The sequence below is a fragment of the Pygocentrus nattereri genome, chromosome 10 (genome assembly GCF_015220715.1).
Source record: "Pygocentrus nattereri isolate fPygNat1 chromosome 10, fPygNat1.pri, whole genome shotgun sequence".
NCBI lineage: Eukaryota > Metazoa > Chordata > Actinopteri > Characiformes > Serrasalmidae > Pygocentrus > Pygocentrus nattereri.
The window spans coordinates 17,251,664-17,265,012 of NC_051220.1; the positions used below are offsets into that span (position 1 = coordinate 17,251,664).

Genomic DNA, 13,349 nt, shown 5'->3' on the forward strand with positions numbered 1-13,349 from the left:
CAGCGTGTGGAATTGGAGCTTTTTGTATGCTACCGTGTTTTTTGTTTGTTTGTTTGTTTTTTGTTTTTTTTTATCACAGTGTAAAAGAACTACAATGCTGCCTTTATTGCTGGATGCATTAAATAGTTTCTGAGTAACTGTGCACACATCCAGAACAGAATTCTAGTGTAGTATTGCTAAAAGATGAATGACATCTTAAGGATATTCCTATGCATATGTTTACTTGTTCAAAATGGTAGTTCATGATACAAGAAATGCACTTTGTTTTATGGTGTGGTAAGTACATTTGATTGCATAAGTAAATATGTTTTATATATGTGTGTGTGGTTCCACTGTCCTCTCCATACAGGAAATTGCATTCCCTAAAATGGTTGCTAGCTGCTGTCGCTTTCTGTGCTACTTCTGTCGAATCAGCCGTCAGAACCAAAAGGCCATGTTTGACCACCTGAGCTACCTGCTGGAGAACAGCAGCGTGGGGCTGGGTGAGTTAACCAACGTTACTACATACTTTCAAATACACCAGTATTGATGTAACTGCAGCTTTTGCCTAAAATGTTACAATATGCAGTAAATTCACATTTATGAGGATGACTGCAGGCTGATCAGAGCTGTGTTGGGTCAGCAGTCTTCATATGTGATCAATATGAAATTCATTATGAGTGCAGATGGTCCTGATAGATGACTCCTGTATAGGAAGAGAGGGAAACAAAGAGTCTAGATGAAAACTGAGCTACTAACTACAACAAAGGCATATGTTTCTGCTTGAGTTAATCAACTGTTCCTTTGCAGTGTTTTTCTCAAAACATTTGCATTTTAATACTCAGCTGACTACATTAGGCTTTGTGCTGCTGTTTTTTATGTCTAATGTGAAAAAATACATGTCAGCATGAACTGAGCTTTGTTTCAAAAGGGCAAGAAAGACATAATAAACAATCCTTTCCTGGAATTGTACTTTACAGATCGAGAGGCTGTGCATGTGCATATATACCAGTTATTGATGATGTCATTTACTACTAAACAGCACTGTTTTGCAGTATTACCAAGCTGTTATTTGGCTTTGGGTTTGTGTCCCAAGCAGTAGAAATACTGCCTCCTGCTGGTTTCCATAAGTCTCTACAGCTATAGACATTTAGATGTACTAAGACATGCAAAAGAAACGTTTTTGTTGAAGAGAGTGTGTGTGTGTGTGTGTGTGTGTGTGTGTGTGTGTGTGTGTGTGTGTGTGTGTGTTCGTTCACAGCATCTCCATCCATGAGAGGCTCCACTCCTCTGGATGTAGCTGCGTCCTCTGTGATGGACAACTATGGCCTTGCACTTGCACTCGAGGAACCTGACCTGGAAAAGGTGTGTGGATGTATATGTGTGTGTGTGTGGACTTCAGCATGTGTATTGGTATTAAATATTTCTTTCAAAACATACAGTACTGTGCAAAGTCAGAGACCATCACTCATTTATTATGGTTATGTTGGTTACGTTTTAATCTTCTCACAATCCAGGTAATCCCAATAACAAATTTAGGCTCATTAGTCCCTAAAACCATACTCTTGACATTCTGGTACATATTTTCTACTTTTTTTATCTATTTATATTTATATTTTTTGTCTATTAAACTTTCTTGATAACACCTTTTTGACAGCTACACATCCTTTTAGACCAAAGGCACTTCTCACAGTGGAATGATGGACAGAAACACCTATAGATTTATTTCAGATCTGAAGCAAGAATGGAACTTGATTTTCTCCTCTCTCTCAAAAATGAAAGTACTGTTTATCTGGCGGTGACAGTGTTGGTGGCCTGACAGGTCTTGTCCAGCAGTTAGGAGCCCCATTCTCTCTATGTTTTTAAACTATTTTTTAAACTCCTTGTTTTCTCACTAAATTTCCTTTGACTTTCTACTTCCTTCCCATATATTTATATGTTATATACAAGTTTAAATATACATCTAAAATATTTTTTTCTGACGCTGAAAAATGAATAACCTTTACTTCCTGGACGGAAAACGGAAGAAAAAAAAACATGTCTCAGCCTTTTGCGTGGGTGCATTCATCCAGTGCAGATGTACTTGCAAGCAATCTTAATTTGTTTGTATGTGTGTGTGTGGTTCTGTGTGTGTGTGTGTGTGTGTGTGTGTGTGTGTGTGTGTGTGTGTGTGTTTAGGTGGTAACATATCTGGCTGGCTGTGGACTACAGAGCTGCCCCATGCTGCTTGCTAAAGGCTATCCAGATATAGGGTGGAACCCCATTGAGGGGGAGCGCTATCTCTCCTTTCTTCGCTTTGCTGTCTTTGTCAATGGTAAGACAAACACAACTAAACAATAGAATGTCTGCAAAATTTGGAACACCCCTGGTTAAATTGCTTGGTTTCTTGATATTATAGGTGACACATTTAGCGCATCCTTAAGTTAATACATCCTCTATAGGGACAAAAAATGTAGGTTTTAGTGCATATGACTGTCAGAGACACAGAGCGGTTACTGAGAGTCTTTGTGGTGCTGTACAGGTGAGAGTGTGGAGGAGAACTCCAGTGTGGTAGTGAAGTTGCTGATTCGTCGGCCCGAGTGTTTTGGCCCCGCCCTGCGTGGAGAGGGAGGAAACGGACTGCTGGCTGCAATGAAGGAGGCTATTAAAATATCAGAGACACCAGCACTTGACCTGCCCAGCACAGCCCAGGGCCTCCTATCAGACGCGTAAGACATTCACACATGCAAACATACTGTTTTACTGTCTTCTTGGGGACTCTTAAAGTGTAAACTGCTGAACTGCTCTGCAGCTATATACGCACCATTGTACAATCACATTAGGAGGCGACAAGTGACCCAAGGTTGTCTCTTGTGGCTGTATCTTGTGGATTTGTCTTGTCATCATATGTGGGCATGTAAACTGTCAAGCCTCTGATAAGAAAATATAATATGTTCTATATACAGTACCATGCAAAAGTCATGGGTCCACTGAAAAAATTATATGTAAATCCATTTATATGAGCAGTAAGCATTTATTTGTTTGAAAAAAAAAACAATATTAGAATAAATACATGATGTATATATCTTATCCACTTCCAAAGCTCACTTCAAGGATATATAGTTGTGTTTTGTATGTATGTTTGCTGTATATATGATTTTGTATATATTTGTATGTTTTGTATGCTGTATATATGATTTTGTTGTTGTGCTGTTGTGTGGTGTTTCTACAAACACTGTCTGCACAGTAATGTGTGCATCGCCATTTTATTTAAAATATAATACATTGAATAAGTAATATATAAATAAGTTTATAAGTTTATATGCTTTGTAAGGTTTATTAGGTTTCAGTAGGAACACAAAGTTAAGGCAGACTAGGGATCACCAACAATCCCTGTCTTTGATTTTTCCAAGGAATTTCATGTATTTTTATTGTTACTTCACCACAACATAGCTTATTTACAATTGATTTGATTTGTCACTAAATTGCAGCTACAGGTTGTGTTGATATAAATTGATTGTTGCCTGCTAATATGAACGCATCCCTTCACTTTATCTCAGTAACTAAATGGAGATATTTGGCTTCAGTTTTTTTATATTTAGGATACATGTTTAATGCTGACCTAACAACTAAAGACCAATCTTTAGTTCTGTTGTGCTAGGTGTAAATACCCCACCCGTACTCAGGTGCGCACCAAACTAATGAGCCATGATTTGCCAAAAAAATCCTTGGTCTTGGTTTCCTTCGAAATAAACCATGTTTCAGTTCACAGCTGGTGTGAACACATTTTTGTGATGGTTCACACCAAACAAGGTGATGATTCACACTAAATGATGCTCATATCATTCTTGCTGCTGACAATAGCAGTTGAGTAATAAAATAATAGAGAATCAGGCTATTGTATTGCATCAACAGCCTGATTGGTTACACTCAAACTCAAGTTATAAAGAAGCAGAAATCAAGTAGGTTAAATAGTTTATTTTTATTGCTTTGACTGTGATGTACGTAGATGTATTGTATCTGTTTTGTCTTGTGAAGTACTTTTATTGCTCAAATGGTGACAAATGTGAGAGTAACAGAGCCTTCGAAAACGGATGACCAATAACCAGCCACTTGTGTCTGATTTGGTGCACTTTAGCCTTATAAGGTCTTATCAGTTTGATCTCTGTACAAAGTCCTTGTCATGGTTGGCTCCTCCCACTACCCCATGTGCTTTTTCTGTTTACTTTTTGATCGTCCAAGTACATTTGTTTTTCCATCTAGTCCGGCCCCTTGTTTCGTGACTCTGCCCCTGATTGTTTCCACCTGTCCCTCATCATCCCTGTTGTATTTAAGCCCTGTGTTTGCCCCTTGTCTTTGCTGGTCTTTGTTTGATGTTAGATGTGCTGTATGTTGGATGTATCGTTTGCTGTTTGTTATTCTAGCCTCTGTTGTAATTTGTTCTCTGGGTTTAGTCTTGGTTGTATTTCATCATGCCTGTCCCTCATTCTATCCATGTTGGATCTTTGAACCTGGACTGTCATGACCACGACCCTGGATTTGCCCTCAATAAAAGTCGCTTATCTCAGCGTATGCGTCCGCCTCCTCGCTCCACGTTACAGTCCTCACTTTGGTTCTTTTTTCCATATCTACTAAACTTAGCCAAAGCTAATGAATGCAGACAGCTGTTGAAAGCTTGTGATACATGTGTCATTCTCCATTTCTCAGTCTCTCTGTCACTCTCTCTTCTCCCATTCTTTTATGTGCTGGTGCGACAACTATGATTCACATTTGAATGTTAGAAAAAGCTAGAGTTAATCACTGATTGTGGAAATGGAAAAAGGAGGTTACCTCAGTTCTGGTGAAGTGACAACACATTGAAATTGTTCAGGCATATAAGTACCTTGGTGAAAAGTAACTTTTTTACTTAAGAAGGCCCTTTGTAGATTATGTGCTTTGCTGGGGGTGATGTATCTCAGAATGACAGAAGTAAGATTTAAAAAAGAAAGAAAATAAAAGATGCTTTTGAGCTAAATCTAAAGACTTTGGTGATAATAGTAAATCTATTTCTCTTGATTTCCCTTTCAGATCTACTGAGGATGATGAAGAGGAAGAGGTGGTTCACATGGGCAATGCCATTATGTCCTTCTACTCAGCTCTCATTGATCTTCTGGGACGATGTGCACCCGAAATGCATGTATGTACACTCTAAAGCAGATGTGTTGCATGTTGTGAGTGTGTTGCATACCTTGGTTAGCTGGTCCAGTTAGTGGCCTTAAGTTACATACAGTCCCAGCTTTTTAATAACCAGAATTTCATGTCTAATTTTGTATCCCCTGAAATAAAACATTAGCAAAAGGAGAACAGTTCTAGTTTTTCTTTCTGCTTAATTGCAGTCTTGATGGGCTTTTACCTGTTTTTCCATGTTAGCCTGTTCTGTTTCTGAGAGGGTCATCACTATTCCACCTTTCAAACTTAATAAACAGATTGTGTTTGAATAACCAGCCTGCTAACAGGCTGTTGAGCTATTTAATTTGGCTATTTTTGGTGAACAAATTTCGTTTGTGCCACTCATGCATCTTATTTACATCCTTCCAGTAACAGTTTTTAACGTATAGATTATTATTTAGCTATAAATTTATAGTTGTCAAATTTTTTTTTTCTCAAAATGACTACACAATTTTAATCAAATATTCAGATCATAAAACGTTTTCTCTTGTAATTACAAACACAGATGTGGTATTGATTGAAACTTTATAACACTTCTAACAGTAAAAACATAAATTTACACCACCTATGCTCTGTACAGCAACAGCTGAGACTTTACATTCCTCCTACATAAACTTAAACCATTAAGGCATTGTTGTTGAAACATGTTAGTCTGCAGTAACTTTTTGCTTTCATTCACACAGCTGATCAATAAGGGTAAAGGGGAGGCTCTGAGAATCCGAGCTATCCTGCGCTCTCTAGTCCCCACCGAAGACCTGGTTGGCATCATCAGTATTCCACTCAAGATGCCTGTAGTCAATAAAGGTATGGAACCTGGCTTTTGATTGTTTTCTTTGCATTACACATAAAATCAATTGTATCTGATTTTATATGACATCACGTAGTATCACATGATCAGATGTAAACCAGACCTGAGTTTTGTGATTTTAGGCATCACTTTAAGTCATAAACTAGATGACAAAGGTCAATTTGAAGGTTGGAGGTATCTTTATAAAAGTCTAGCAGGGATTTTCAATGAATGGTTCATGTTCATCATGCATACGAGTATAAGTAAATTCTTACATAGAATAATAAAAATATATAAAAATATTATTTTTAAACTCTTTTTGCAGTGCTGTGAGATTTAAAATCCACTTATGCTATATTCTTGTCTCAACATACATCATACATACAGTGTTTGCCCCCTTCCTCATTTCCTGTTTTTTTGCATGTTTGTCACACTTAAGTGTTTTGGAACATCAAACCAATTTAAACAATAGTCAAGGACAACACAAGTAAACACAAAATGCAATTTGTAAATGAAGGTGTTTATTATTAAAGGAGAAAAAAAATCCAAACCATCATGGCCCTGTGTGAAAAAGTGATTGCCCCCCTCGTTAAAACATGCTATAACTGTGGTTTTTAACACCTGAGTTCAATTTCTCTAGCCACACCCAGGCCTGATTATTGCCACACCTGTTCTCAATCAAGACATCACTTAAATAGGAGCTGCCTGACACAGTAAAGTCCACCAAAAGATCCTTAAAAGCTACACATCATGCCGAGATCCAAAGGGACAATTGAGAAAGAAAGTAATTGAGATCTATCAGTCTGGAAAGGGTTATAAAGCCATTTCCAAAGCTTTGGGAATCCAGCGAACCACAGTGAGAGCCATTATCCACAAATGGCGAAGACATGGAACAGTGGTGAACCTTCCCAGGAGTGGCCGGCCGCCTAAAATTACCCCAAGAGCGCAGCGACGACTCATCCAAGAGGTCACAAAAGACCCCACAACAACGTCCAAAGAACTGCAGGCCTCACTTGCCTCAGTTAAGGTCAGCGTTCATGCCTCCACCATCAGAAAAAGACTGGGCAAAAATGGCCTGCATGGCAGAGTTCCAAGAAGAAAACCACTGCTGAGCAAAAAGAACATTAAAGCTCGTCTCAATTTTTCCAAAACACATCTTGATGATCCCCAACACTTTTGGGAAAACATTCTGTGGACCGATGAGACAAAAGTGGAACTCTTTGGAAGGTGTGTGTCCCATTACATCTGGCGTAAAAGGAACACTGCATTTCAGAAAAAGAACATTATACCAACAGTAAAATATGGTGGTGGTAGTGTGATGGTCTGGGGCTGTTTTGCTGCGTCAGGACCTGGAAGACTTGCTGTGATAAATGGAACTATGAATTCTGCTGTCTACCAAAAGATCCTGAAGGAGAATGTCCGACCATCTGTTCGTGAACTCAAGCTGAAACGAACTTGGGTTCTGCAGCAGGACAATGATCCTAAACACACCAGCAAGTCCACCACTGAATGGCTGAAGAAAAACAAAATGAAGACTTTGGAGTGGCCTAGCCAAAGTCCTGACCTGAATCCTATTGAGATGTTGTGGTATGACCTTAAAAAGGCCGTTCATGCTCGAAAACCCTCTAATGTAACTGAATTAGAACAATTCTGCAAAGATGAGTGGGCCAAAATTCCTCCAGAACGCTGTAAAAGACTCATTGCAAGTTATTGCAAACGCTTGGTTGCAGTTGTTGCTGCTAAGGGTGGCCCAACCAGTTATTAGGTTTAGGGGGCAATCACTTTTTCACACAGGGCCATGATAGTTTGGATTTTTTTCTCCTTTAATAATAAACACCTTCATTTACAAATTGCATTTTGTGTTTACTTTTGTCCTTGACTATTGTTTAAATTGTTTTGATGTTCCGAAACACTTAAGTGTGACAAACATGCAAAAAAACAGGAAATGAGGAAGGGGGCAAACACTTTTTCACACCACTGTATGTGCTGCAGCACTGCATGTGCACACATTTACAGCATTCAGATGTCTTTGAAAATACAGCCATATTGTGATTTTCTGTGGAGATTCAGTTGTCTGACCTAAATTCATGTCCTTTGAGGATACACTCTCACACACACACACACACTTAGATGCAGTGCGGGGAACATTTCAGGTTGAATTTACAGCTGAGAAGCTGTGAAAAAAGTTGATGATCTGATGATTGCTTGTGAGTGGCTGTCCAAAGTTTTCAGTCTGAGGGAACCGGACGGATGTGCTTTCATTTAAGATTGTCTTAATTGGGACATGGCAGGCAGCTTGACAGCTGGTTGAGCTATAAAGTTTACATAATTGGTATTTTAGTCAGGGAATGGTGCTATGAATTATGCAGATAAGAGTGATGACTATGTAAGGAGTTGCAGAAAATGAAAACTTTGAGAGAAGCCAGAGGGGACACCTAACAGGATAACAATAAAATATTGGTATTGGTAATTATGGTTTCAAATATTTCAAAGAGAGATCAGGGAAATTGCTTTGTTCTGCTGATGTTGGGTGGTTAGTTCTGGATCACTGTAACGGAGCTCTCGTCCGTTCCATGAAATTTTAGAAAACACAAGACAACCTCCAAGTTTTAAAGACTCTTTTATTGTTACCCACATGGCTGCAGTGGTAAACACCAGGCGGACCTTTTTGAGACTCTGCAAATCAAAACAATTTTGATTATCTTGCACTGTTCAGGGTGGCCAACTGATGGTGCAGAGAATGACCAATTTATCTATTATTCTATTTATTTGAAATAACTTTGTTTTGTGAGGAGTTTGACTTACCTGTTTGTTCCAGCATGGCAGCAGCCTGTTGCAGGTCAAAGGATCCGAGCCTAGGGGGGTTGTGGGTTATGTAGTCTTGGGGTTGTCCTATAAGTGGAATGTTCCATCTCCCATGCTTGAGCAGGGGGAGGGGGACCAGTTTTCATGGTTCCAAATAGTAGTTGCAGTAGGAATGTTTTAATATTAAATGTTTTATATTTATGTTAAAATATTACTTAAATAATATAGATTAACTAAAGTAAAATTTATAAATATAAAGAATTGGTACATTTTAAAACTTACCTGCAAACTTACCTGTGGTTGGTTGAACCCAATAGGTTAAGGGGTTTATAAAATGGAGAACTCGCAGTTTTGGGGGGAGTGAGGGTGAAGCTAGCTTGGTGTGCAGTTCTGTTTGTAAGGCCATAGTTGAAGGCATATTTTTTGATAGAAGTTTGTATCAAGTTGATCAGTTTATGTTTTGTTTTCCCTTTATTTTCATTTTTCTTTTTGAATTAATTATTTTTGGGATTTTGGAACACCGTGCACTTTTTTGTTGTGGACTTAATAAACCTTCCTGCATCGGAACTTCCCGTTTTCCAGTGTTTTTAAACCTCCACTCAGCTATCCTGTAACAATCACAAATGCCTCTCCAGCTCTTTCCAGAGATATTAGATGGAGCACCACCCTGCCAGAGAAAGCTGTTCAATATACCTGATGCTTGTTGTTAGATCAGGACTGAAGTTTTGGTCCGAATGTCAACAATGTCCGAGCAGGACTTGAAACACACCATTGCACTTTAAGTCTAAATCCGACCTGGCACTAACAAAATTTAGCTCGTGCTCAAGCCATGTCATCATGTTTTGTGTCCAAAGCTGATCCATGTACAACAGAATTCTAACAGAAACTGACCCAAACCATCTCATCATCCAAAGTGCAGAACAAGGATGGCATCATCTATTGACAATCATAGGAGTGATTTGAGCCTGGGTGAATAAATAAATATACAACAGTAGAAAATAATAGAGTATAACAAAATAATCAACTGCCCAAAATGAAAAGGGAATGTGTTTTGCTTTTTTTAGTATCAGGTGCTGCTGAATTATTATAGAAGTTTGAAAAATGCCATTTTTGCTGTCGAAAAGCAACTGTACCAGATATGTCTTTGGACATGGTTCAAACTGAGAGAAGACTCATCTCCCAAGAATCACTGCAGCAGCAAAGTAATACACAACAGAAATTCAGTCTTACTGACCAGGAATACAGTACTAGCCACAGTTGTATTTGGAGTTTAATGTGGCAGAGCGAAATTTTTATGTTTTTGGAATTGATTCTGAAGCAAGCATTAAACCCCACTGAAGAAGAGACACAGCAGCAAGAGCAAAACACATGCTAGAGTCGATAAGCTCAGCTATGAATGAAAAATTGACTGACCTCAGAGTATTTCAGCTAGCTCTTCTATGCTAAGACGAACATCCTTTAATGTCATCGAATGAACTGCTTCCAGAAACAAAAGCAACATTGGCTCAGTTACAGGCAGCGTACGTGAGCACAGAGTTTCTGTTGCTCTGTCTGTGAAAAGAGTTCTGAATTTAATGCTGTTTTAAAGTCCAAACTTTAAATCCTTCTTGAAAGTTTGGAAGACATGTGATTTTTTTTTCTCAGTACAAATGCAGTTCAGGTTATTTATAGCAGTAGCAGCAGCTTCTTGCGTTCTCTTTCACAGCCTTTCAGCCGAGTGTGACAAGGATGCTTTTCATGCGCACTATTCAGCAGAAATGTATTGGCATACTGACTGACTCAAGATGTTCGTTAATTCCAAAGAAGTGCACTGTCCTTATGAACCAAAATGTATAGGTTCTCAAATAAAAAGGCTCAATATCTTTAGAATTATGCTGCAAAAAGTCATGATTTGGTTCTGAATGTTTATTTAGAGGACTTTAAAATTGATCAAGGCTTTCTGACAGTGTGACTAGACCACTTTAAGTTTAAATTGTGCTTTAACAAAATTGAGCAGCTTTTGATTAGCATCTCAAACATTCATTCTGCATAAACTTTTCCATACTGCACTATTTCTCATGTTGTGCAATGCAGATATAGTGAGATGTTATGATTTATCTGTTTAAAAGTGTGAGGCAGGCTGTGAGAACCTGGACATGAAATTTGAGGACATCCAGTCTAAGGGTGCAATGATCATTCGATTTAGTCAACTAAAATCGGCGACCAAATTAGTAGGCATCTAATTTAGTAGTCGATTAGTTAGTGGCGTCATTACGTGTCTTTCTCGCGCTCACTTGGAACGTTTTGACGTTACCCCTATTATCGGCCACCTCAATACAAACATCAGGAATCTAAGCTAACTTTAAATAATTTAAAGCACTTTACTCTCCCAAATCAATGCTTTTTTGGAGCTAGCGAGCTAGTTAGCTAATGCTAATGTTAAATTCCATCTTCATTTTGTGACCTGAGCCGTACCATCTTCTATTTATAAATTCTGGTATCGTTAATAGAGCTGAAACAGAGAAGCAGGTAACTATTATTCACAGCCACCATGTTCACGTTCCGGATAACGTTTATACTTTTAAACACTGCATCGTTGCCTTTACACCGAGGATACCCTGTTCTCCGCGGACGTCTGGCTCCACTCGCTAACAGTTTAAGGAGGTAGTTCTCCAGAAACACACAGGATAACTCTCCAAAGGGTTACCGTTGAAATTAAACTTGTTTCAAAAACGTTCAAATTTAACTTTTCATAGAGAAGTTCGCCACAAACATTCACAACTTTCCCATCCACTGCATCAGAGCGTATCTTCCCTACAGCGGGGAGTATCCGCTCTCAGAGGAGACCGAGACTCTCACAGGAGCACGGAGATACTCACTTTCCTCCATTTCACTAAAGACCTGTGATTGTAGAATTTGTTTTCATCAGGGTGTAGCCAGAGAGCAAAATGTTCAAAACATTGTTAAAATGTAACATTTAAATTTATATATATTTTTTTATATAATCGATTATTTGTTTCAGTAATTGAGCAATTAATCGACTATTAAATTAGACCCAACATGAGCACTTGGATCCCATTGTGTTTGAACAGATATTTCAAGCTCTGATTGGCACTGGGCATGGTGACCTCAGGCTCATGTGCAGCTGCTCCAAAGCATCCCATTCCATTGGCAGTTTTCTATGGAGATTATGAAAGCAGTATACCTGTATCTGCAATGGGTGCACTGTAAAGTAGCTGGATCAACTAATTAGAAGGGTTTTCTGTATACTTTTACACATACACTGTCACTGCACTTGTAGCGCACTTTGCTGGGTCGAACTAGTGGATCATGAAACATTCAAGTATAAGGTGCCTAATAACTCAGCAGTGTGCTGCACTTAACATCATTTGTTCTTTACAGAGTCAGTCTTAATGGGGTGCAGACCTTTTGGCCATGTGTCATTTTCACGCTCAGACTACACACTGAAAACAGCATTGAGGAGATTGAGAGAGGTTTGCAAGACATAATTTCAAAGATTTGAAATTTGAACAGGTTTTGAAAAAGTGCATGTGATCATGCAGCAGGAGATGATTGGTTACTAGGGTTGCAATGTAATGGAATACAAGTATTCGGATATGTAGTCAGAAGTTATATTTGTAAAGGCAGTATTTTTAGTACAGTTAGCTGATTTGAATTTTTTGGAGAATACCTTTAGAATACTTACCCACTGAATGTAAAAATATACTCCATCTTTAAAAGATACACCATCAGTTCTTGTTTACAAACTGTTTTAAATGTAGTGCATGACATGAATGTGATCAGTTATTAATCTCAGTGTTTCTAAAAACTGCCAAAGCCTGAGTGGACTGATGAATCAATGTGATAAGCCAGTTATGAACCTCAGAGTTATTGAGCTCTGCTGAAGCCTGAGTTGACTGATAAAACAATGTGATGATCACTTATTAATCTCAGTGTTATTGAGCTCTGCTACAGCCTAAGTAGACTAATAAATCAATATGAGCAGTTATTAATCTCAGTGTTACTAAACCACTTTGAGGGATGATGGAACTAAATAGTGTCAGTAGTGGACATGTTAACGAGTAATAGCATTATTTTTGTACTGCACATATGCATAAGCAAATTGTTTGCTTAGTTAATGAAATGGCAGTGTGATTATGGGGGCAGCAGTGAACTGAAGCAGAAGATGTGAGCCAAAATAACCCTGATAATTTTATATTCCAAATGTATTCTAATTGTATAATGAATATGTTATCTTTTTATATATTGTAATGGAATACGTTGCTCAATACAGCCATTCAGCCATCGCTTCTTTGGGTAAACTTTGCATTACATTACATTGGCTAAATCATTAAATGGCCAGGGCCCAGTGACAGGCCCAAAGTTTGATTACACACTTCTATACCCTAAGAATAACTCAACTAGTTTGCATTGAAATCCCAGTCGTTACTAAACAATAAGCCTTAATATGTAATAAGTCTGGAATAAGTTTTATATTATTAACAGTAAATCAAAAGAAAAGTCACAGATCTAACTTTGCATTAATGTTTACTCTGGACAACTAAACTTGTTTGCAGTTTAGCAACATGTTTCCCAGAGTGGCCACCTTGTG

At 38.3% G+C, this 13,349-nt stretch overlaps 1 protein-coding gene across 4 annotated transcripts in view; it reads left to right on the forward strand.

The window, feature by feature from the left end:
• Positions 1-13,349, forward strand: part of LOC108430665 (ryanodine receptor 3-like) — a 329,117-nt gene that overhangs the window by 211,975 nt on the left and 103,793 nt on the right. For all 4 annotated transcript variants that reach the window (XM_037541686.1, XM_037541687.1, XM_037541688.1 and 1 more), the window contains 6 exons: positions 350-482; positions 1,241-1,344; positions 2,158-2,293; positions 2,501-2,687; positions 5,026-5,134; positions 5,850-5,970. In XM_037541686.1, the coding sequence (XP_037397583.1) occupies positions 350-482; positions 1,241-1,344; positions 2,158-2,293; positions 2,501-2,687; positions 5,026-5,134; positions 5,850-5,970 (790 nt within the window). The remainder of the gene's footprint in view (positions 1-349; positions 483-1,240; positions 1,345-2,157; positions 2,294-2,500; positions 2,688-5,025; positions 5,135-5,849; positions 5,971-13,349) is intronic.